General features: G+C 38.6%; 1 protein-coding gene across 1 annotated transcript; it reads left to right on the top strand.

Annotated features, from left to right (window-relative positions):
- Nucleotides 1-4,145: 4,145 nt before the first annotated feature.
- Nucleotides 4,146-19,595, top strand: si:ch211-157c3.4 (Lipopolysaccharide-induced tumor necrosis factor-alpha factor homolog-like). Its single transcript, XM_057860501.1, has 5 exons — nucleotides 4,146-4,254; nucleotides 14,861-14,911; nucleotides 14,995-15,081; nucleotides 18,777-18,972; nucleotides 19,067-19,595. Exons 2-5 carry the CDS (start codon nucleotides 14,869-14,871, stop codon nucleotides 19,182-19,184), a joined length of 444 nt encoding a protein of 147 aa, XP_057716484.1. The 5' UTR covers nucleotides 4,146-4,254; nucleotides 14,861-14,868; the 3' UTR covers nucleotides 19,185-19,595.
- Nucleotides 19,596-26,998: the final 7,403 nt, after the last annotated feature.

Below are 26,998 nucleotides of genomic sequence, written 5' to 3'. Positions count from 1 at the left end.
GAGCAAAAATCCCACAACCACACGGGGGGACCTAGTGAATGACCTACAGCGAGCTGGGACCACAGTAACAAAGGGTACTATCAGTAGCACAATGCGCCGCCAGCGACTCAAATCCTGCACTGCCAGACGTGTCCCCCTGCTGAAGCCAATACACGTCCAGGCCTGTCCGCGGTTCGCGAGAGAGCATTTGGATGATCATATCCAGGACTGGGAGAATGTGTTATGGTCAGATGAAACGAAAATAGAACTTTTTGGTTGCAACACAGGTTCTCGTGTTTGGAGGAGAAAGAATACTGAATTGCATCTGAAGAACACCATACCCACTGTGAAGCACGGGGGTGGAAACATCATGCTTTGGGGCTGTTTTTCTGCAAAGGGACCAGGACGAATGATCTGTGTAAAGGAAAGAATGAATGGGGCCATGTATCGAGAGATTTTGAGTGAAAATCTCCTTCCATCAGCAAGGGCATTGAAGATGAGACGTGGCTGGGTCTTTCAGCATGACAATGATCCCAAACACACAGCCAGGGCAACAAAGGAGTGGCTTCGTAAGAAGCATTTCAAGGTCCTGGAGTGACCTAGCCAGTCTCCAGATCTCAACCCCATAGAAAGTCTGTGGAGGGAGTTGAAAGTCCGTGTTGCCCAACGACAGCCCCAAGACTTCACAGCTCTAGAGGAGATCTGCATGGATGAATGGGCCAAAATACCAGCAACAGTGTGTGAAAAGCTTGTGAAGAGTTACAGAAAACGTTTGGCCTCCTTTATTGCCAACAAAGGGTACATAACAAAGTATTGAGATGAACTTTTGGTATTGACCAAATACTTATTTTCCACCATGATTTGCAAATAAATTCTTTAAAAATCAAACAATGTGATTTTCAGTTGTTTTTTTTCCACATCTTGTCTCTCATGGTTGAGGTTTACCCTTGTTGACAATTACAGGACTCTCTAATATTTTCAAGTGGGAGAACTTGCACAATTAGTGGTTGACTAAATACTTATTTGCCCCACTGTATTTCCTATTTTTATTTACGTAGTACTACTTTTAATTTTAAGGGCTCTTCGGTCCCTGTTCGACTGGTGTCAGAGTTTGGTCCGCATTGCCAGCAGTAAGTCAAATTCATTCCCAGTGAGGGTTGGACTCCGCCAAGGCTGTCCTTTGTCACCGATTCTGTTAAGAAAAGTAATGGACAGAATTTCTAGATGTAGCCGAAGCGTTGATAGGGTCCGGCATCTCTGCTTTTTGCAGATGATGTGGTGCTGTTGGTTTCATCAAGCTGTGACCTCCAACTCTCACTGGAGTGGTTCGCAGCCAAGTATGAAGCGGTGCGGATGAAGATCAGCGCCTCCAAATCCGAGACCATGGTCCTCAGCTGGAAAAAGGGTGGCGTGCCCTCTCCGGACCGGGGATGAGATCCTGCCACAAGTGGAGGAGTTCAAGTATCCTGGGGTTTATTCATGAGTGAGGGTAGGAGGGAGCGGGAGATCGAAAGGCCGATCGGTGCAGCATCTGCAGTGATGCGGACTCTGCACCGGTCCTTAGTGGTGAAGAACCAGTCGATCTGCGTTCCTACCCTCACCTATGGTCACGAGCTGTGCGTCGTGACTGAAAGAATAAGACCCCGGATACAAGCGGCCGAAATGAGTTTCCTCCGCAGGCTGTCCGGCCTCTCCCTTAGAGATAGGGTGAGAAGCGCAGTCATCCGGGAGGGACTCAGTGTCGAGCCGCTACTCCTCCTCGTTGAGAGGAGCCAGTTGAGGTGGCCTCGGGCATCTGGTTCGGATGCATCCAGGACGCCTCCCTGGAGAGGTGTTCGGGGTATGTCCCACCGGGAGGCCCCAGGGAAGACCCAGGACACGCTGGATACTTGTAATGTAAAGAAGATCGCCGGCTGGATGTCGTCGGGGTGGCGGGGTGTCACACCCTCGAGATGGGGATCCTTCCTGCCCCATGGGGGTAGCGCGGAGGTGGCTGGGGGTCCAGGTGGGCGGGCAGTGGTGGGGGCAGGTGGTGGTGGTGGTGGCGCATCCCCTCGTCCTTTCCCTGAGGGCTGGATGATGGGGGCAAAGATGCTCCTCTGGACCAGTGGCTTTTAAAGTTAGCTGGCCCTACTATCAAAACCACTGGCCCAGATAAACGCGTCAGTAATTGATTCAAATAATCACGAAAAAATTTGCTTGAATAACATGAATAACATTTCTTTTTAGATTTAAGTAAAAGTGCAGCAAAATGGAGAAAAAACATTTATCTAGTGCAAATTATCCTATTCCAATTCCTTAATCATTCCAAAATTACTCCAGTATAACCAACATTTTTTCTTGGGAGCTCCAGGAGGAGGCGGGGCTTCAAGAAAGCCCAATACCTGGGCCAAGCTTTCCTGCCTTCCCTTTAACGCTCACTGGAAATCTTCCCCGGCTCGGTTGTCCTGGCAACAATTTAGAAGTCAAAGAGATGACTAAGGCAATTATGGTAATTACAATTTTCAAGCAAGACTGTCGTTATGACGATATTATTTTCTCCATTGTCACGCAGATGAATTATCACATGTAAAGTTCATACTATAGGTTTCATACTTGTTAACTTTTAGTCTATAGGGCTATAAGTGAGACACGATACGATTACAAAGCTCATGTTTACGATTATCATACAATATGGCGATAGAACAGTTATTGATACACAAGTCAGGTAATCAGTCTTTGATATTCAATGACACAAACATTAAATTGAAAAACAAGTTTTTTCTAAACGGAATAACAAACTATGTCAAAAACCTTTGTCTTCTTCACAGACTTGAGCAGGCATGGGCAAACCTTTCCACAAAGGGCCGCAGTGGGTGCGGGTTTCTGTTCCAACCCATCAAGAGGAAACCTTTTCACCAATCTGGTGTCTTTCAACCGCAATTAGTTCATTGCAGTCAAGTGCTTCTTGTTTCAACAGAAACCTCATTGGTTAAACTATCTGTGCTGGATCAGTTGGAACAAAGACCAGGACCCACTACGGCCCTTGAGGACCAGTTTGCCCACCCCTGGCCTAGAGCATCACAGCTCCACACTGTGACTCAGCACATGAAGTAGCAAAAGCGCACCCTGCTCCAGTTGCATTCACAAGCGAAGCAGAGTGCGCTCAAAGCGGACCGAGACCCACGATTTTTTAGTGGACCAGAGTTCAGTTGTTTGGTCTGAACTAGAGTTCGGATGGGCGTTCACATTTACAAAACGAAACGGAGTATCTGAGAAAAAGAACTCTGGTTTAGAACGGACCAAACAGTGCTAGTGTGAAAGCGCCCTGAATACAGCGACTCTATATTATTGCAACATTCTTGTAAATTGAGTGTCTTTCTTAACTCATTGCCTGCCATTGACAATGATAGACATCCAATTCATTTAAACTAGAGGATTGGCTTTGAATACTCATGTTTGAGTGCAACTGACGGCACTAATTCATGAAATGGACGTCGAGCGCCACCAATAGCAGCCAATGACTTAACATAGACACTGTAAATTTTTGATCTAGTGTAAAATATCTGTAGCAACCGGTTGGTTCCTTTACTAAACAGTAACATCTTTTTAAAACGATATATCGATTCTTGGCGGTAGCATATCAATAGCCTATGGAGATGCAAAGTATCACGCTTTATCACCATATGGAGATATTGTCACACCCCTATTACAAAGTAGAGAAATGTAGTGTGTTAAATAGTCAAGTAAAATGAAGATACATGTGGAAATATTTGTGTACTGTAATGAAGTATTTTAATTTCCATCACTGTCTTGATGTCAATCAAAACAAACAACCAAATAACATCTCGAGATGCGAAAAGCTCAGGAACCACTTTTTTATGGTGAATTGTCTTTTTTCCCCCACAAGTATTGACTCAAGTCAACTGTGGCCCCCAAAGTCATATTTTAGAGCTTTATATACTCCAATTTTACCGATGATGTTTTACAGATGATGTTTTACTCAGCAGGAGCGAGAACAGGTTTGACTCCCTTTTGGTGAGTGACACATACACTCCTTCAATAATCTGTGAGAGACAAAGAACAAAGTTGAATTCTTTGCGTTACACCTAGCGAGAACGGCTCGTGCATTTCGGCGAAGGGGGTGGTGCCTGTGGGCGTGTTGGGGGTGAGGCAGGGGTTTAGGGTACGGGTAACACGGCTCGGCTTGACAGTTGTGTCGCCTCTGGACCATAGGTAGCGGTAGTGGCAGCACTTCTCTCAAAACCTGCACAGTCACAACAGATCCTGAACCAGGTGAGACTCACTAATGGATCTTTCTGGAGTTTTTTTGTGGAAACATAGTGGATTTATACAGAAAAGGTTCAAAAAGAAAGATTGTTTACTGGTTTAGGACGTTTTTATATTGAAAAACGAGAGACGTGCACATTTAAATGCATGTTCTTGGTCATTGTTTATCATGGAAATGCAGTGGACAATATGAATAAATTAAAGATTTCGTTATTGGTCGATAAATTGGAATATTAAACTTAATAGCTTTTTTTTGTTTGTTTGTTTTGTTTTGTTGTTGTTGACAAACTAACATATACTTCTGCTATCATGCAATTCAATCCATACTTCACTTCAACAGTGTTGGGGGGGGTTAAACTGATTATTGGCTTGTCATATTGGGTGCCATTGACGGCATTTGATGTGCAGTCTGGTCGCAATTTTCTCTCTCTAAAGGCCAGTAGAATCTGGAACAGTTTACCACTCGTCAACAGTGAGTGTCGCACAATACGAACCTTCAAACCTCAGCTCAAGCAGCGGTCGAAAATAAACAAGTCCTGCAATCACTGACGTTTAATTACTTCTTAACGTATTGTACGTGCTGTTTTATTGTAATCTTTAGTTCTTTTTTGTCTTTTTGTGTCTTTGCGTTAATTTACCTTTGCCTAAGGTAAATTAGAATTTTTGCTCCAGTCTGGCATGTTTACATCTTTTGGTTGTGTCTTATAGATATTCATCAATGTGCACAGTCCCGATTAAATAAATAAATTACGTGACTCTTAAAAATCTAAGTAAACCTCTTTAAAGGAGTTTATCACCAGTAGATATCCAATCCATTTGAACTCCTGCCATCCTCCCATTTTAAATGTGAATACTAGTGACAACAACATCTGTGAATCTTGGTAGGAAGAACAAATTTCATTTGTTTAACTCATAGGTTGCCATTGACTGCGCTTATTCACTGCCTAGTGATGAACTCCTTTGCAGAAGGATGATTGGACGCTATGGCACTGAAAGAGTTAATTGTGATGCAAAAACTGCAATTATTATTAATTAACATCGCATATTGCAAATAATGGCAAAATATGCCATTCCTTCTGTTAGAACACTTATTTTTATTTTTTTGAGTTTAACTCATCAGCTGCTATTGACAGAGCTAGATGTCCAATCAATTTTGCCTGGGAGGTTTGGCAGTTCACCTGGACACCTATCCCTTTCGGCGAAATCCAATGAATGAAGTCATTTCAGATATATTTTTATTTTATTTTTATTTATTTGATTCATTTAAAAGGGACAGTTAAATGAAGAAGAGAAATGGACAGCTCACATTGAAGAAACCAAAAAAAAAAAACTATAAGTAGTAGTTCAAATCAGTGCTGAAACACTCAACCACTTCTAAAAAATTACAGTACTCCTCATTTTATCCTTTTTTTCCCCACGTTTTAAACCGTTTTTGTACCGAGATGTCAGGTGTCAAATGACAAATTATTCATTGGGTAATTAGAGAGGCTCTCCGCTCCCTTGTCAGATGATTAATATGAAAGCCGAGGATGACGAACATTCTTCCATCAGTCAGGTTAGACCAGCGTGGATGCCACATGCAGTCACACCACACCTTTGGCTCAGATGTGATGATGTCTGACGTACGTGGTTAGCCATGACTCTTGTTGTCGGGACCGCAGAATGCAGACTGACCTGATTGCGAAACTTCACACGTTATGCGTCATGTAACTCTTACATGCACGAATTATGATTTTTAAAATTACATTCATATAGTACGCAGGTCTCAATCTAGCGGCCCACGAGACCTATTTGACATCCAATTGATGTATTAGTGCTGCCAACATATTTAGTGATGAGCAGTAAACAATAAAATTAGGGATAGCACTCGATTTAAAAAATATTTAATTAGAGACTTTGTAATGAATTAACCTTGATAATCACATTTTAATCATGTAGAAATATTTGTCCCAAAATGGATTTTAAGAGTCGAATTAATCAAAACATATATCTTGGAAATTAATAGTAATTGTATTTCGATACAAAAGAGGAGAAAAATAATGTCCAAGTTAAAGTGCCATTTTACGATCGTGATTTTGGAACAGTCCAACATTGAAATGGTCAAAAGAACACACAAGTGCACGTCTTTCTTTTTCTAGTAGGAGAAGCAGAAAAATGAACGGGCCTAAAACTGCAAAACAAAATGTGAGTGATTTATATAAAGACAAGCATATGATATTTACATTAACCCACATTTTTTATATCAAAGTATCTTGTTTTTTTCTTTTATCGATGAAATGTGCTTATTGCTGTAAATTGGATTTCCTAATTTAGTAGCTGTTAGCTGAGCTGATGTGGGCTTCAATTTCATCGATGTACCAGAAATTTGTGCACCGATAAAGGTTGTAACATAACCTGCGATTAAAATACGTGATTTTTTTTTTTTTTTAACTCATTCAATCTTTTGTAATTAATTCAATCTTTTGTAATTAATTCATTGTAATTGATCAGTTACGGTCCCACCTCTAGAAAATATATTTAAAAAATTTAATAAAATTAATTGAAGACCCATTTTGGGGAGGAACATTTTTTTATTTATTTGAATAGTCAAAAAGTAAAAAAGAAAAATAAATTGTGATGAATGGAATAAAAGAAGAAAAATGCAGACATAAATTCAAGTCAGTGTGGCACGTACTGTATGTGTTTTGATTTTATTTAATTTTTGAATTTGTTTTATGTTTTATAAATCTCGTGACCTCTCAAAGCTTAAATCATTGACTGCAATAGACGTCCAATTTATTTTAACTCTGAGGGGCTGGAAGCGATCGAATGATGTCATTAAATCCTTTGTATTTGAATAATTGTATTTAATCAGTCAAAGTCCCACCCTTACAAATATATATAAATAATTTTAAACAAAACGAATAAATTGATCGTTGGATCCATTTTGGGGGAAAATGATTTAAATAGTTAATGAAAAATGATTTAAATAGTAAAAAAAAAGTGTATACATACATAGATATATATATACATGGATATATATATATATAAATTATAAATATATAAATTGTAGCCCAAGTGCATTTTGTGCTGGGAATTCAATTTTAATTTTTTTTATTTTTTATTTTTATTGTGACCTCACATAGTTTAACTCTTTGGCTGCCATTGACGGTAACAGATTTCCAATCCACTTTAATTGGGAGTTGAAATGGATTGGATGTCTATTGCCGTCAATAGGTTTTCAATATCAATTTCCCTCTTTAACTTACTACCACAACACATATTATGTGATCTGGGCTGGAAGTGAATGTGTTAATGTTGGAATTGTTGTGCATACAGTTAACATTTATGCACCACATAGGATAACTTCTGCCTAGTTAGCTCATGTAGTCTACGTATTCTATACTATGTTCTATGTTGCTTTCCTGACCCCTCCCATCCTATGGTTTTCCCCTGACTAAAGAAGGTTGCTATCACAGCAGCTGGGGGAGCAGCTACCAACCTCCACAAAAGCTACATTGACAACATCATGTACATAAACCTAGCTTCAAATCTAACAGTTAAGCTAACGATAACTTTTGAATAGATGTTCACTGTAGTAACCAGTGTCCCTTAAAAGGGTTAAGCCCGACTGTATTGTCAACATTCAGCACCGGGGGGTTGTCTTCCCCTTCAAGCCTGTTGCTCCTGCTGTAATACAGAATTTTAAAACAATGTCACATATGAATGTTTCTGAAAGCCAAGCCCAAGTCGTTATCTGCATTTCTGTAAATCACCTGCAAACATCCCAGCTGTACAGTCAAAGATCTTCCTTTCATCTCGTCAATGTCATGGAATCTCAACACAGTGATAAATGTCACCGGGCTTGCTTTGTGAGTGAGGGAGCAACCAGTTAACCGAGATGAACTGCGCCCGTCATAACACTCACTCACAGTCCAACAGACTGAAACCGGCGTCATTGGCTGGCACTGACGGCGCTAAACGTCCAATTCATTTTTGACTGCACTGTCAAAGGCAGGAAACATGATCACTCAACGCAATAATAATAATTTTAAAAAAATACTCGATACAAAAAACAAATTTGAAAAAAGCTAAATACTTTGGAAAAAAGTTGAGAAAACTTATTATAATTTTAAAATACATACACATTTTTATTTGAAAAATAGTAAATAAAAAAGGAAATAGAAGAAAGAATTTTATTACAATTCCTCCTTTTTATTTTTTATATTTTCCAAAAAATATTTCTTAATTAAATTTTTTTTTTGTAATTATTTTTCTATATTTTCTTCTATTTCTTTTCATTTTTTGAATTCTTTTACTGACACTTGATCAATTGTTATATTTTTATTTTTATAAACATATATATACGTATATGTATTAATTATTATTATTTTCAAGTACTTACGGGTGTATTTCCCCAATATTTTTCTATGTATATTTGTTAAATGTCAATTCAGGCATCAAGGGTAGCTGAACTCATTGACTGCCATAGAAGACAACAGACATCCATTTTAAATAGGAGGGTGGCAGCAATCGTTCGATTGGTCAAAGGCAGTGAAACACGATCACTCAATGCAATAATAATCGTTTAAAAAAATACTGAATATAGAAAATAAATAGGGAAAAAAACAGCTAAACACTTTGGAAAAGATTGAAAAAATAATAAGTCGAGAACATTTTTTTATAAATGCAAAATACATATATATGCTTTGATTTGAAAAATAATAAATAACAATAAAGGAAATAGAAGAAGGAATTTAATAATAATTCAAACTTTTTATTTTTATATTTTTCCAAAAAATATTTCTTAATTAATTTTTTTTTTTTAATTATTTTTCTATATTTCCTTCTACTTCTTTTTATCTATTTGAATTCTTATATTGACACTTGATCCATTGTTAGTTTATAAATAAATATTATTATTATTTTCATGTAGTTACGTGTTTATTTCCCCAATGCTTTTCTATGTATATTTGTTAAATGTAAATTCAGGCCTCAAGGGGTTGAATGTGAACATCAGGTAACTGAATTCATTGACTGCCATTGACGACAACAGGCATCCAATCCATTTTGACTGGGCTGGCTGGCAGCGATCATTCGATCGGTCAATGGCAGTGAAACTTGATCACTCAATGCTTGCCATACCATTTGAAACTGATTTGATGTCTCTCACTGTCAAGTATTAGTAAATGAGTTAATAATCTTTTTTTCCCTGCATTATATACAGAATATAGTCTCTGAAGTTCATAAACTAATAAATAGAAAAAAATCAAAAGAGCGCGTATATTATTTCCATTATTACATATAAGTTAAAATCTACAATGCAACAAACTAACAGTAAATTTATAACAGTACTTTGTTATTGCATTTTTATAGTTATGTTACACTAAATTACCAACGCTCACATTATCCAGAAAGTAGAATCAACTATTCTTCCACAACTACTCCTCATACAACTCGCACAGTGGTACCTTTACTTACGAATGCCTCTACATAAGGAATTTTCAGGTTAAGACGCACCTCAACTGGAAAATATTTTCTCTTTTTATGAAAGAAATTTCAGGATACAAAAGGCAAAAATACAGTATAGGCTGCTACACGCAGGTCCCAGAGTTTACTGAACGTAACATACATATAGCTGCTCTGCCATTGGCTATTGTCAAGCATCTTCCTGACATTCAATTGGCTAAGAGGGACCTCTGTATCTGTATATCACAGCGTCCTTTTCATTCGCCCCTCGTGTTCCGACAGCTTTTTATGGGTGTATTAACTTTGATTCTTTATTTTTTACATTACGCACAACTTTTATTTTTTTGTAATTGTGAAATATTTAAATTTTAACATGTATTTGTTCCATGTTTTGAAGCATTTTTATGCTTTATGAAAACGAGTCTCTACTTAAGGAATTTTCAGTTTACGAAACTACTTCCAAAACTAATTAATTTCATAACTAGAGATACCAATGTACTATGATACTGCTACTGAAATACATATAATACATTATATTGCTCTACTACAGATGATTTTTAGGGCAGTCATTATTATCTACAGTTGTATTAAAAACAATTCAACCATAACTACTGTAACATGTGACATTTCCGACATTTATTTTATTTTTTTATCTCATACATAAGCAGATCAAAGAAGGACTTAAAGCAACACTAGGTAGCTTTTCAACCTTTATAAAATATTTTTATAACATTTGTGAGGATATGTCGACTGACAACTAGTTGAATGACACCTCTTTTATATTTCGAGGGGGTCATTATCGCTTTCACCGGCACAAATTAATTTTGAGGAGAGTCAAAGTGCCGATGGGGGAATACGGTACAAAATCAAACATTTCTATCATGGTCATATACTATGCAGGCGACCGGCAGATCAGGATTTTACGACTATGTGCGCTGGTCCTCATGGGACACGCAGTCTTCCTTAAGGCAAAACACTATCGTTTTTGTCCACCTGGGTCGCTAAAATCGACCAAAACTGAAAAGTTACATAGTGTTGCTTTATATTAAATACAGACAAATGTAATATCAAGTTTTAATTAATGAAGGAGTATTAGGGCCAGTAAAGGAGAAAAAACAATCTGCAGGATTCCAACTTTTCAAGTGAGAATACTGACTTAATTCTGCCAACCGTTTGTCCTCACTGTCTCTTATTAATTTGATATGATTATGAATCAAATCAAATTTAAAAATGTATTACTATAGCGCTATATTTTTGAGGGTTGAATACTTTTAAACACAACTGTTTCACATCAGACCTGTACACATTTGAAATAGCAAATGTTAGTCACCAGAAATTGGCTTGACGCACCCTTCCATCTGTGACAAGCATGCCGCTGGGTCACATTCTTTACCAAAATATGCATCCCTCCACATGTGAGCACGAAAACTGTCATCTGAGAAACTGCGTTGACAGTGAGTTCTTGTGTGTTAATGCAATGTTTATTTTGGTGTTGTATAAAAAGGATACACTTGTATGCAACTTGTGGACAGGTTTTTCTTGTTTAGGCTCATTAATGCTTTACCTTTTTGTTTTTTTATTTGCTTAACTCATTTGTTGCCATTCACTGCAATTGATTGTCAGAGAATAAGGTAGACTAATGTAGTGTTGTGCCGATACAATTTTTGGCTGCACGGTATCGGCGGATGCCGACACTGTACCGTATACCACGTTTTTGGACAAAAAAAATGTATGTATATGTATTCTTTTAAAATATTTTGCTGCATACTGACTTGAATTTAAAGTAATTTTATCATTGCTTGGATAGACACTACTTAACTCATTGGCTGCCATGACAGCACTACAGTACATGTCCTAACAAGGGTGTAGGTTTGGACTCAACAATGGTAGGGATGATATAACAGCATAACCAGTGGCGCCTCCAGAAATTTTTCATAAGGGTGGCCAGATGGGGCCACTTACTGTAACCCTTAAATACCGGCAACTTGAAGCAATTATCAGAGAATCCCAAAATTTGAAAAATAAGGTCCTCATGAAACCTTTTTTTTCCAAATTTGTAAAAAGAAAAGTAATAAGTGAATATGTGTAATAAGTGCTCTGATATCTATAACCCTTGCTAAATCCTGTCTGTTTTTCTCATGGAACCTGCAGATGCATGTGTTGACTTGCATCCATCATTTTTTTTCCCCAAAAAGAATTGTCAACATTCTTAATTAGTCTCAAAATCATGAAATTTTAGGTGTATCAAATGTGATGTTTGGCAATAAAAGGGTTCAAATCTTGGGGTGGCACACCAAAACTAAAAGCCATAATTTCAGGTTTTCATTATTATTGCAGTAAAAAGGTCAGGGGAAAACTATCAGAAAGACTTAAGGACACGGCTACTGATATACTTTGGTGTATTGTGTAATATTTGATGTTACTAATGATTTGTCCAATTAACATTTTGAGTTCCACAACAATTCTTTTTTATTGTGTTATGTATATATTTGGCATAAGGTGTACCTTTAACAAAACAAAATGATTACTGAGGAAAAGCAGATGCTGGTAGATGCAAATAAAAGCAAGTACAGAGGCAAACATATTTTAACTGGATATTTCCCAACACAATGTTAATGTGACAGTAACTGATGCTACAACAATCTAACGTTATACTGGCAAGCGGGGTGGCCAGTGGGGTGGCCAACAAATTTATAGGGGGGGCCATGGCCACCCCTGGACACCCCCTGGTGGCGCCACTGAGCATAGCATGCATGTTAACTTTTTGCTGGGCACGGGACATTAATAAGACCAAACAGATTGGCTTAACGGGGGTCAGGGCTACATTTCTCACAAATATGAACCTAATTAATTGATAGGCTAACTGATCATTGCAAAATAAGTCTGTATTTAGATATAACAGTGATTCTCAATTATTTTCTGTAACGCCCCTCATAGGAAGACACTATGCGCTCATGCGCTGGTCCTCATGGGAAACGCAGTCTTCAAAAAACTATCGCTTTTGTCCACCAGGGTCGCTAAAATCGACCAAAACTGAAAAGTTACAAAGTGTTGCTTTAAGACCACATAAACAAAACAAAAATAAAAATTAGGTTGAAGGGGGTAAACCTCGGTTCACTACATTTCTCACAGTTTAATTAATGTTAATTAACAGCAGAAAATTCATACAAAAGTGGAGGACACTTCCTTTTAAGCAGCTTCCTACTTGAGTTTTGCAGGTTAGCAAATTCACACAGTTTAATGTTATGCAAACTCTGATGCAGGTTGTAGCTAAATTTCATTAGCAAAATTAGTGGTGTGTTCCCCACCTCCATAACATTGACGTCTTTTTACATTACTTACGGTGGCTGCTGCTGGCTGAAAAAAAAACTTTTAATATCCCTCCTCTTTGAAGGGGGCGGATGAGGTGGCATGTTGGCGACATGTTGTATTTTTGTCGGGTCAGTGCGTGTGTGTGTGTGTGGGTGGTCATCAGCCAATCAAACGTGAGTGTGAGGGGGGGAAATGGACTAGCACATTCAGCAAGTGAAAAAGGGGTAAATATAAGTCTGAACATAATGACAATAATTCACTTAATAATGGTAGGGTCAATTGTATTCTTACAACATATGGCAAGGCAATCTAAATTACCTATATAACTGAACTCATTATTAAAGACATCCCAATCGATCGGGTCCGATCACATCATTTTCAAAGTATCGGAATCGGCAAAAAAATATCGGACATGCCTTTTTTTAAAATACTGTATATATATTTTTTTAATTAAATCGTTTTCTAATTGTATTTACCGTTACAGACAAAATGTCTTACATTCATCCAGAGTCTTTAGTTTTGGCTTAAAGTGGGGCTATCAAATGTATCGGGTTAACAGCGGTAATTATTTTTTAAAAATTAATCACGTTAAAATATTTAATGCAATTAACGCATGCGCTGCACGACCCACTCACGCATTGTCGCGTTCCATCTAAAATGGCACCATTTTACCTATATATAGAGCTAACAGGCAGCGTAAAATGAGTACAGAGAATTTTGACAGCCTTTGGAGCCTCTTTTTAATCGGCTTAAGCCTTAAAATCCCCATCTCAACAATTAGAAATGTCGTGGGAAGCAATGTGGGGAAGAACAGTAGTGGTTGATCTTTTCCTTAACACCCTATGTTACTTCCCAATGCAGAGAAGATATATCAATTGGTGCCACTACGCACAGTCATGGTTGCACTTCCAATCATGCATTTGGGCAGAACAGTTAAATGGCTACAGTATCATTTACTGAAAGCTCAACAAATACACTAGATGGCAATATTTAGTCACAATATACAAAGTCACATTTATCCTATAAGAATTACAAGTCTTCTATCCGTGGATCCCTCTCACAGAAAGAATGTTAATAATGTAAATGCCATCTTGAGGATTTATTGTCATAATAAACAAATACAGTACTTATGTACTGTATGTTGAATGTATATATTTGTCCGAATTTTATTCATTTTTTTCTTAATGCATTGCCAAAATGTATATGATCGGGGAAAATTATCGGGAATGATTGGAATTGAATTGGGAGCAAAAAAAAGCAATCGAATCGGGAAATATCGGGATCGGCAGATACTCAAACTAAAACGATCGGATCGGGAGCAAAAAAACATGATCGGAACAACCCTACTCATTATAAAATGCAACTAAGGTTGCTTAAAAGTTGGTGGGGACAATTTGAGCATCCTGAAAAGTTGTTAGTGTTATGTCCCTACCATCCCTATGCAAACCTACGCCTTTGTGTCCAACCCATTTGAAGCAGGAACCAATGTTCATTCGCTGCCACCCTCCAGCTTCAAATGGATTGTCCCTCTACTAATGATAGACTAAATGGTAGGAGGGTGCATATTGGCATGAGGAAGAACAAATGTTATTTATAAGTCTATTTACACGCCATGATGACCTTTAACAATGTTAATTACTTTTGGGTTGGTATTCTAAAAGAAGACACAAAACTGCAATTTAAGCTACTTAATTAGCATGATATAACATAGCCAAAGGAACGCCTGGAGGACCAGGCTTGGGCGTTGCCTTCATCAAGGCTGCTGATGGCAAACAAGCGTTTTCATTATAGAGACAATAAGCAGTATAACAAGTGCTAAAAGAAATACTGATTCTAGTTTCTTCTGTTATAGTGTGAAAAATGTCCGATATCAAAAAGAATCCACCTCCTTACACCATTCCAGGTATGATCGTCATTAACATCGCTGTCGACCACATCTTTTGTTTGTTTGTTTTTAAATCAAGATGCCGTTTGCTCTGTTTTTAGTCGAACCGTCCGGTGACAAGGTCAAGGTGTACCATGTGCACACCCCATTCAACCCTGTCTCGCCAGAGGCCACACCAGCTGTACCAGGTAAAATACAGACAGAAACACAACACATAGAATAAATGTCGTTTTCAATGATATCCCTTAAAAGTAACTCATTTAACTCCAATCTGGGCTGGGCTGGGAAGAGCAAATGAACATTATTGTACAGTCCCTGACATAAGTCTTGTCGCATAAGGACATAGTGACTTAAAATGGCATATACCTATTTCTAATTATTTTATTCTTACAATAAAAGGTTAGTCAAAAAGTAGTGTGACGCTCAGAGCTTGTTAAAGCCCATAACATCAGTTTTTACAAGTACAAAAGTCTTGTCACATACAAAAATGAAGTCTAATTTCTTCCATAAATTACTTTGAAAACACAAATATGCTACAATAAGATCTGAACATGAAGTCAAGGTGTCTTGGAGGGAAAAAAATAATATTGCATGTGACTCCTATGAGCTGGGAGGACTGCATAATTTACAGAAAAATATGGCATATTTTAGAGATGGTTTGAATTGCGATGAATTACGATTAATTAATTTTTAAGCTGTGATTAACTATATTAAAAATTTTAATCGTTTGACAGCCCTAATAATTAGTGAAGGTTACCAGGGTAGAGAATAGTCCCACATGCTCTGGATTGTGGAACGACTACTCCCCCACTGAGCCATGCAGTGTTTTCACTGGAAAAATAATAATTACCGTAATTTTTGGACTATAATGCGCACCTGACTACCAAATTTGACACGAAAACGGCATTTGTTCATAGATAAGCTGCACTGGACTATAGGCCACAGCTGTCCTCACTGTATTATGGAATATTTACCCCAAAGGATATTAGCCGTTAACACTTTATTTGAACGCGGCATCATAAGACTGTCATTAGATCTAATGAACCATCATTCATTGCTTCAAGAAGTTTCATTTGGCCATCACTGCTCCATTGGGGGAGACAGTCAACCTCTGCTGCCACCTGCTGTCAACATTGTTGGCGTCCAACATGCATTGCAGCATGACAGATGTAAATAACAATCAAAATTCATGTTCAGTGCTAATTATTTCTTCAGTTACTGTTCCAGTTGTTTCATTTATTGTTAGTTATGGTATTTGGTAACACTTAATTTGACAGTGGCGCCACAAGACTGTCATAAGACAACATAATTATGACATGACACTGTCATGAGCATTAATGAATTCTTATAACAGATGTCTTTTAGTGTCATCCGGCAAATTATTTCATTTTTGAATGGATGTTAAAGATATGAGCTGGACATAAAGGGAGTTAGTGACATAATTTGCCGGATGACCCTGAATGACATCGGTCATACGCATTCAGTAATCCCCATTATAGTGTCATAATTATGACGGTCTTATGACAATCCATAGACATGAGTCTTATGACGCTGCTGTCAAATCAAGTGTTCCCTATTAACTCAAATAAACCAACAAATAAGCCGCACTGGACTGTAAAAGAGGGAAAAAAGTAGCGGCTTATAGTCCGAAAATTCCGGTACTTGTTCAATAAAGGGCAAATGACAATAGATGTCCAAACCATTTAGACCAGACATGTCCAAAGTCCGCCCCGGGGGCCAAATGCGGCCCGTGGACAAATTTCATCCAGCCACCAGCCTCTGTCCTAAAATTAATAACATTTGGCTCACACACAGATTTAATAAATTGGTCAGCAGTACTGCTACCAGCATATGAAGTAGCTTGCACACTAAATGCTGCCCTTCATTTACCCACTAAAATGCAGCAGCACTCTAAGCAACATTACTCCGTGTGACCCTTTACTCCCAATTTTCTAAAATGGCGACAATCAACTGCGACGGCAGATGCTTAAAGGATAGATGGAAATTGGACTATTTCTTCTCTAAAATACGCAACAACTGTGTCTGCCTCATTTGCAAGGAGACAGTCACTGCTTTTAATAGTTCAATGTGAGGCGATATTACCAAACGACACGCTGACATTTACGACAAGGTTACAGGGTAAATACATAGCGATAAATTGAAGCAACTTGAAGCTAGTTTAATTTCACAGCAGCAGTATTTCGTAAGAGCCCGAGGTTCAAAAGAGTACGCCACAAAGGCTAGTTCCGAGATTGTTGAAATTATTAACCCTTTAACACCTAAGCCTATTTTGGCCGAATTTGCATGCATTTGATGTTGCCTTTATATTTCAAAGAACAAAATGTTGACAATGGCCAAGTTGGGTCCCTTTTTTCAGGACAACTTGAACTTCACGACCAAACTCTTGTTTTCTTTACTGACCAATTATAATCCAGATTTTGGACCCAAAAAGACAAAAAAAATCCAGAAATCTTTTTCAAAATTTGTAATGTTGATGTCCCACTGACAACCAAACATGCTCGTCCAACCGTTTTGAAGCTTAATAATATTTATTCAACTTGTTAAGATAAACATTCATTAAAAAAAATAAGATTGAATAGTTTTATGTTTGACAATTCACCACAAACAGCAGGTATGGTCATATGCATTTTTGGCCTTTACACATACTATGGTCAAAACAAGTTATATACAGTGCAAAATAGTGAGAAAAAAAAATTATATATATCATCTAACACAAAAATGGGTTGGAGGATATCTCTTTGTGAAGTTAAGTATTGTACCCATCACCTTATCAAAAATATATACGTACATGCAATCAAGCTTCTCGAACACACATTTATATAAAAATTGAAAAGATTTAAAAAGATTTTAGTGAAGAAAAAATATATATAACATTGAAAAAAAGTATATTCAAAAATATTGAAAAGTAGTTCAGTTCAATTCAAAATTTTCAGGCATGCGACCCAATAAAGTTGTTTTTTTGTTTTTTTTGGGCGCACTCAATAAAGCGTCTTCTTGAACAAGTCACGGAGCTGCGTCACACACAACGTCACACAGCCTAGTCTTTCACCGTTTGCGCGCTGCTGTCACTTCTATTCGCCGAGACGCCGACTCATCCGAAGAAAACAACGACAAATACGGCCCATCTTGTTCCTTGAGTTAATGAAATAATGCATTAGCTTGCGCTAAATTTAGTTTTAGATTCATTCTGCACGTTTAAGTCGCTCGCTCAATCCAACCGGCCGTTGCTTGCTTCACATGCCTCCCTTTTCTTAGTTGGCGCCTCACTCGGATATTTATTAAAAATCTTCACATTCAGTTCGTCCTTCTTGACATCACAACGGCTCTAGGGATAAATAGTCTTTTGTGCTGCTTTTGGTTTTGAAAAAGGACAAGAAATGATGGAAATATGGAGATAGATACATTGTCCATGCAGCGTTTTAATGCGTATTTATGAGTGCAATAAAACTATAAAACTCAAATGACATTATTTCCCGTTTTACTTGGTCGATTGACTTCAAATAAAAACTGATGTGGACATCAACTTCCGCACTTTCAAATGAGACCAACCAGCGGCACGTGGGTGACGTAATTACAGCGTGACGAAGCTTCAAAGACGATATGCGTAATCGCGTCGCTGCCGACACGTTCTGTGTTAAAGGGTTAATTAAAAAAAATAATAAAGCAAATGTGACACATAGAATGGCTTGATAAAATTTGCTTAAATATATTGTTCTACGTAAAGGACGTCAGCCAAGGTCGGCCCCCCACATTTTTACCACACCAAATCTGGCCCCCTTTGCAAAAAGTTTGGACACCCCTGATTTAGACTGTCAACGACAGCCAAGAGATTATCCTTCAACTTTTTTTTTTTATTCATCAGTGTACACCGGTGGAGGCGGTGGCTTAGGATCAGGCTTCGACTCTGGCAAAAAGAACGTCACGAGCTATGATACGGCGCTGGGTTTTAATTCCGGCATGACCACGTGCCCCTCATGCCAGCAGCAGGTCATGACCAACGTCGCCTACAAACCAGGGATGTACGCCTGGCTCATGGTTCTACTCTTCATCTGCCTCGGGTGAGTGAGGTTTCTGTCAGAGAAGCTTTATGCAATATCGTTATTTTGATGTCAAGCCCCAAAAGAAATGTTTGACTGTATGTTCTGTTTGCAGGTTGGTGGCGTGCTGCTGCCTGATCCCCCTGTTTATTAAGCAGTTTAAGGATGCGCACCACACATGCCCTCGCTGCAACAGATTGTTGCATGTGGAGAAGAGGAAATGCTGTAAATGAGACCTCCCTTCATCCCCCACCTCATGTCAAAATGAGACCAACCTAATTGAAAAGAACGACAGTCACTTATTTTTATGGTGGAGCCTGCTTGAGCTGGCAAGGCTCCCATGCACTTCTTTCTCCTGTTACAGTTAGACCGTTGATTATTATATATAGTTCGAATGAAGGCTTGTACATACATTCAAACCTCTTTTTTGTTTCAAGGGATGGATCACGTGAAATTAAAAAATGGAAAGTGTCATAGTTGCATATGCAAGAGAGTAAGCTATTCAGTGTGTATGTCTGTTTATGAAGGAATTAAAGATGATATAGATGGCTAGTAAAGCATCCAGTTTGAACCCACCAGCTATATGTTAACTGAAAAATATAAAACGAAACCATCTGGAATGTTTTGGTACCAATCTTGCAATACTGTACTCTTAGATAAGAAAATTTAATCTCAATAAATCCCATAGTGTGACTATTCTCATGTACTACCTTAAAACCATATTTGTCAAATAAAATTAGTCTATATAAATTGCATGTGTTTTATTGTTTTTCAAAGAGATGTCAAAGACTACAGTGCATGTGTAAAATATTTTGCATTCCCATTTTATTCAATCGGTACCTGTAGTTTATACTTCAAATCACAAACAGAAATCAGATTGTCAACGGGAAGATGTGTACACAAATCTGATCATATTTGAAACACTATTTGAATGCTTTGACAGTGTTATAAGACTGTCACAATCATGACATGACACCTGTCATGAAGTGTTGCTGTACCGCTACTAACGCAAGTATCCGTACCGATATGGCAGTGAAATGATTTCAACGGTATCGGCAAGTACTAAGAAATAACGCATTGATGGTGTTAAATTTGTACGCGTCGAGATCTAGGCTAGGTTTCAAAAAGTTTTAAGTCGCCCTCGCTCACGTGCCTTAAGCCCTTTGCGATGACGTCACACTGAGGCAAATTGGCGGGCGGAGGGCATGGGGCAGTTTGACTTTTGTAGAAGGGGGCAAAAAAACATGTTGATGACTCCAAAACGCAGTTTCAGCAATAAATGTTACAAGATATATGCTTGGTTAGTAGCTTAGCCCATGTTCATAAATACAGGCATCCCACCCAGCTGTGTATGTGTGTGTTTGTGCGTGCGTGGGGGGGGGGTTAGTCTTACCAAGTGCAGTAGACGACTTTTGCGTTCCACGTAGATGCTCTCTGCCAAGATCGGTGTCCATTGAATATGGTACGCCCAGTGCTGTCTGTTGTGGTCTCCAAACCAGTCCTCGAGGGTAGTGAAGGAAAAAAGGTACCATTCTCACTCACACCATATAATTGTTTGCATTAGTATAACACATTCATTTAACTATAGTTTAGGCAGACTCCACTCAGTGGCCTTGAACACAGTAAAGTGAACCACCTTATCGGCGCTCATGAGGGGGAAAAGGAAAAATGGTACCATTTCTCGTAGGCACCGCCTAACTGTTTGCATTACTCGAACACACGTAATATAATCAATCAGGGAATAGTATCATTTCTCATTTTCACTGTAGGACTGCACTACTCTAACACACCTAATGAAAAATAAATAGCACACCATAGTTTAAAGAAGCAGAATAGATACACAACGCCATCTTATCACAGAAGCCCAAAACGTGTGCGCCACGAGCAAGATTGACGCACCAAACTCTGGCACTAAGTCCACCCGACAAACGAACAAGGACAAAGACCAGCGCGCTTTGTCCTAAAACAAGTAGTGCCAGCCCGGATAACAAAGTTGATAGCATGCGCCTGTGATGTCAAGACCAGCGTCGGTCGTTGTGGCAACCACATCCCATCCACGCACGAACCTAAACAGCCCGAAACCGGCCAGAGAGGGATGATCCCAAAGCAACGCCTGGACACACCTTCGGGTTAGAGGGTTTCTAAGGGGGATAGACAGATTTGCTGCTCGAAAACATGTAGCCTTGTTTTGGATCCAGAATTGTCCCTCCGTCGTCTGTTTTTGCCTTGTTTTTGACCATTGTCGACGAATAAATTGTCAACCTGCTTTTGGCGAGTCTTTTTCAAACTTTTGGAACATGGAGTCAGTACAAAGGGTTAATATCAGAGATGAACGCACGAAGTTCTGCCTTCCCGGTTGGCGCGCGCGGAGGCAGCATCGGCAGAGCGGCACTTTGTTCAGCTGTCTCTGTTTCCGTGCTACTTGTCTGGGGAGGCGAATTTCAACAGTAGCTGTGGGTCCTGGTTTTTGTTCATACCGATCAAGTACAGACCTTTTAACTAAGCCGATACGACCGGATATCCAGTTTTACAGGTGAGAGATACAGCTGTATCAATAGTAAAATGACCATTCGACAGTAATTAGCCATTAAATATTCAATGAACCGATAGTAGAGATAGAATTCGGCTATCGCGAGCACAAGAATTGGCTTCTCATGCCTAGTTCATTGCATTGCTTAGTATAATTTAGCTTTTACCTCACATGCTACACTTGTGTCATTCACCACACAGCGCACTTAGACCGCCGTAGTGGTTGCCTCAACTTCCCTTCATTTCGGCAGAACCGCTACTAGTCGCCGTCATTACCTGATCGTCACGGGCGTGTCATAACAACGCGAGAGCTAACAAAACCACTGTAACGCACGCTCCGAAGCGTTTTCTTCACAGCCCAAAACGAAACTACCGGTAGTAGTGGCAACGAAGCCACATGCTAAACCAATGGACAGTTTGATCACCGACGCCAGCCACGTGCAGCGATTGATTTTCAATGCACCCCAGAAAACAAAAGTCGGACTTTGAAGTGACGAAAGCAGCCAGATCTGTTCGCGTAGGACAGAGCTAGTGTGAAGTGGTACAGAGATCGTGAGTTTTTAACCCTGAAAAATAACCCACTACAATGGTAGAAAGGGCGGCATATTGTTTCCACGAAACGCAGTCTACTTAAACATGAACATGTGGATTAGTTGATCTTCCTCAAGAAAAATCTGCCCTTCAAAAAAGATATAGACAGTGATGAGGAATAAAAAAAATGTGGAAGCACAGGCATAAGTGTGTTTAAACTTTGCTGTGTATAAGGTTAAAGTAATGATTATTGACCTGTCTGTCCAAAATGCCATGTTTTTATTCCCCCAGTTATACCAGTGGTAAAGCATAATTTATAATTTATTTATAACACTAGCAGGTTTAATTCTTTTCTCCTAGAGCTGCTGCATATAACTAATATTTTTTTGCATGTAATGTTTACGTTGAAAGTTTGCACTTAAATTACTGACTTATTGTGTTCAAAACACCAGGAAATACAGTAATTAAATTACTGCACTTTATTGTTGTCTTTCACTGGAGTTTTATTATCAATCCCATCCAACAAAATGACGGTCATATAGTAAGCTTTTTTTTTTTTCTTCATAAAAAAATCAAACATAACTATGGCATGAAATGTTGTTTAACTTAGTCTTTAATCTTTTTTATTAATGTTTAAATTACTGTACGATCACACACAACAAATGTTTACTATCGTATCGTTTTCACTCTGTATCGAACCGTATCGAATTGCTCGGCCTTAAAAATGTATCGTTTTTTAATCGAATCGTAACCTGTGTATCTAGATACATATCGAATCGGCTTCATGCCAGAGATTCCCAACCCTACTTTAACCATTGTGGTTTGCACTAAAATAAGCAGCATCTGAACTGCAATCAACTGATTACACTTACAAAACACCAGATTGGTGAAAAGGTCTGTACTTGATCGGTATGAACAAAAACCAGGACCCACAGCGGCCCTATGTGGAATAGTTTGGAGACCACTGCTCTAAGGTACTAGTCACATGATCTGTTCATAAAATTGTTTTGACCCATCATAAACATTTTTTTTTTCATTTCATTCATTGCTGTTGTTTTATTGGTTTACAAATTTTATAGACGTTTTACCAGCAAAGTCTTAATTCTAAATTCATATACACTGTGTACAGGAAAGTCATTTACATGCAATGATATATTTCAGCCACTAGCGGCCACACTTGCCCTCGTTCACTCACAGGCAAGACAATCATCATCATGGATCAACCACACGTTGCTGAGGTGGCGCTATACTGCCAATTCAAAATCACACAAACTATACGGAGAATTGCCAGGAATATTTTGTCCTCCAAACGCTACTGGATTGACAGACCATTCTTCCTGGTAAAAGAAAAATAGAAAAGGCAAGCGAAATAGAAAAGTCAATGACAAAAATTGTCAGTTATTTCCTTATTTTTAATGACAGTCATTGAAAGTCCAATTATACAGTAGCCTACTTGTAGTTTCATTTTTGATATTTCTTAATTTCTTTATTTCCATATGTTCTGCCATAACTGCCACACTCAGTCTATTTTTTTGGTTTTGTTTTAAACAATGATGATTTTACAATTCAAAAGGCAGTCTGGTATAACATTTAAACACTGCTGGCTCCTTAATTCCTTTTCTTCTTTGGTGGTAAATAGAGAGGTGCCAATGGTGTTTGAGCTTCATTATCGAAATGGCATGAACATATTTTTCATGCACCACAACAATGCATTGTGGGATATAAGCAGCTCTGAAGTGACCATCGTTGTTGACTCGATCACTAAGCCCTCAAGGGTCAATCTCACCAAGTTCACTTCAGCTGTTTGGAGAACTGAAACAGCCCTTAAAGCAGCAGGGAATCCCCCGAGGGCAAGTGCCAAGGGTAAGTGAGATACAGGTACAGTGGGAAAATTATTTAAGTATTGAAGAAGAAAAAAATTCTTAGGGATAAAAGTATTTGCTTTAAAATTTACAAATCAAAAATGTGTGTGCCAACTGTACAGGAGTGTGCAGCACCCATCTGAAGGCGCGCTGCTCTCACTGTTGGTTTCTATTGGTCAATATCTTGCTCACCTGCCTAATCTTCCTTGTACTCGTGTTGCTTCATCTACTGCTCAACTATGGTAAAGTTGCACGGGGGGGTGTCGATTGCGGCGGAGGCATGAAATCGAAATGATCAATTCACAACGAGGAAAAAAAAAACGTGTGACGGAAGCGACAATTTCAAAAGTAAAAATTAGATACGTGCTGTAAAATGTAGTGAACTAAAGAGTATCACTTTTACTCCAGTACAGATACACATAACGTACTTTAGTAATAAAGTACTTTTAGTTCATTACTTTCCACCACTGGGGAGGGATGGCAGCAAATGAACTTCAAATGGATTGGACGTCTGGTGATATTAATTCTTAGAGCAGAAGTTCAGAATTTTTGACATTTGGCTTAATCTTCGAGTTAGCAGGGCTTTAATTAGTTTGTGGAGTTGATTTCAACAAATTCCATGCAGTTTGTAAGTTATTTCATAGTTTCAGGGCTACAGTGTGGCGAAGCTAGCACGAGTCAATGGGACCAACTTAGCATGCCAATGAAAAACAATACAGATCTAGGTGCACATCCAACATAGTCAAAAAAATTCAAAACGCAGATCATTGTTCCAAAACACCGATGAGGCCAAAACAATGTCACAAAAAACTGCCATAATCCATTTCACTCTGCAGGACTATTTTTTTTTAGACGTGTAATACGACCACAATAAAAAGGAGTGCTTCGGCCACTCGTGCTCACGCTGCATTCGAGGAGGGTTGGAAGTCTGACATCTCCCGCTTGGAGGCTACAAGTTGTGACCTCAAAGCGTTCCAAGCGAATGTAAACAGCAAAGATGGCTGATCGCGACAGGTTGTTTGTTTTGGCCATCTAAAGACATTTTGACCTCGAACAAACCTGCCACCTCGTAAGTGATCAAATAGTGGGGGCGTTCCAATGATATTTTTCCAGATTGAAGGCTAGAAAATCTGACTTCCCACCTTCCTCGAATGCAGCATCAGTCTGTTGAGGTAATTGACGGCCGACAACATGGTGAAATGTGCATTTAGAGGCTGTTGAAACAATGAAATGGACAAAGGAAAGTTTCCACAAATTCCCTATGAAGAACAAGGAACAATATAAACTGGTTACTTGCTGCTGGCTACGACATAAAAAAATCAGTGGTGGAAAAAAAAAAACGTGATATCACTCCGCCCTGCTCCTCTGCAGAGCTTCTGGATTGCAAATATTGAAATGCAATGGTAAGTTTTATCAACTTCATCCTGAAAACACAGCCAACACTATTGATTGCATGGGTCATCGATGATTCTCATGCGTGCATATGTTGTTTTAATTGGCATGCTAAGTCAGCCTAATTGACCTGCGCTAAATTAGCCACTCTGGAGCCCTCAAACCAACAGATAAGAAACGGAATTTGTTGGAATCAACTTCACCGACTAATTAAACCCTTTGCTAACTCTAATATTAAGCCTGATGTAAAAAATTCTGAACTTCCCCTTTAACCCTTTAACACCTAAGCCTATTTTGTCCGAATTTGCATGCATTTGATGTTGCCCTTATATTTCAAAGAAAAAATTGTTTAAAATGGCCAAATTGGGTCCCTTTTTTCAGGACACCTTGAACTTCATGTCTAAACTGTTGTTTTCTTCACTGACCAATTATAATCCACATTTTGGACCCAAAAAGACAAAAAATATATATATATATTGTTTCAAAATTTGTAATGTTGGCGTCCCATTGACAACCAAACATGCTCGACCAACCGTTTTGAAGCTTGATAATATTTATTCAACTTGTTAGGATAAACATTCAATAGAAAAAAATAAGATTGAATAGTTTTATGTTTGACAATTCAACACAAACAGCAGATATGGTCAAAGGCGTTTTTGGCCTTTACACATACTATGGTCAAAACAGTCTATATAGGGTGCAAAATAGTGAGAAAAAAATTTATATATATCATCTAACACAAAAAGGGTTAGGAAGATATCTCTTTGTGAAGTTAGGTGTTGTACCCATCACCTTATCAAAAGTATATACGTACATGCCATCAAGTTTCTCGCACACACGTCTACATAAAAATCGAAAAGATTATAGTGAAGAAAAAATATATATAACATTGAAAAAAGTATTTTAAAAAAATATTGACAAGTAGTTCCATTCAAATTTTTCAGGCATGCGACCCAATAAAGTTTTTTTTTTTTTTGCGCACTCAATAAAGCTTCTTGAACAGGTCACGGAGCTGCGTCACACACGTCGTCACACAGCCTACTCTTTCGCCGTTTGCGCTCTACTGTCACTTCTACTCGCCGAGACGCCGATTCATCAAAGGAAAACAACGACAAATACGACTCATTTTCTTCCTTGAGTTAATGAAATAATGCATTAGGTTGTGCTAAATGTAGTTTTAGATTCATTCTGCACGTTTCAAAGTCGCTCGCTCAAACCAACCGGTGTTGTGCATTTTTCGGCACGACACCGGCCGCTGCTTGCTTCGCATGCCTCCCTTTCAATAGTTGGCGCCTCGCTCGGAAATTTATTAAAAATGATCACATTCGGTTCGTCCTTCCTGACATCACAACGACTCTTGGGATAAGTAGTCTTTTGTGCTGCTTTCGGTTTTGAAAAAGGACAAGAAATGATGGAAATATGGAGATGGATACATGGTCCATGCAGCGTTTTAATGCATATTTATGAGTGCAATAAAACTATAAAACTCAAATGACATTATTTCCCGTTTTACTTGGTCGATTGACTTCAAATAAAAACTGGTGTGGACATCAACTTCCGCACTTTCAAACGAGACCAACAAGCAGCACGTGGGTGATGTAATTACAGCGTGACGAAGCTTCAAAGATGATATGCGTAAACGCGTCGCTGCCGACACGTTCGGTGTTAAAGGGTTAAAAGCTACGTGATTGACGTCCATCATCGTAAATGGCAGTGTTCCTAAACCACTGGTG

The sequence above is a fragment of the Corythoichthys intestinalis genome, chromosome 16, assembly GCF_030265065.1.
Source record: "Corythoichthys intestinalis isolate RoL2023-P3 chromosome 16, ASM3026506v1, whole genome shotgun sequence".
NCBI lineage: Eukaryota > Metazoa > Chordata > Actinopteri > Syngnathiformes > Syngnathidae > Corythoichthys > Corythoichthys intestinalis.
This window is presented reverse-complemented; position numbering and strand designations above follow the sequence as displayed.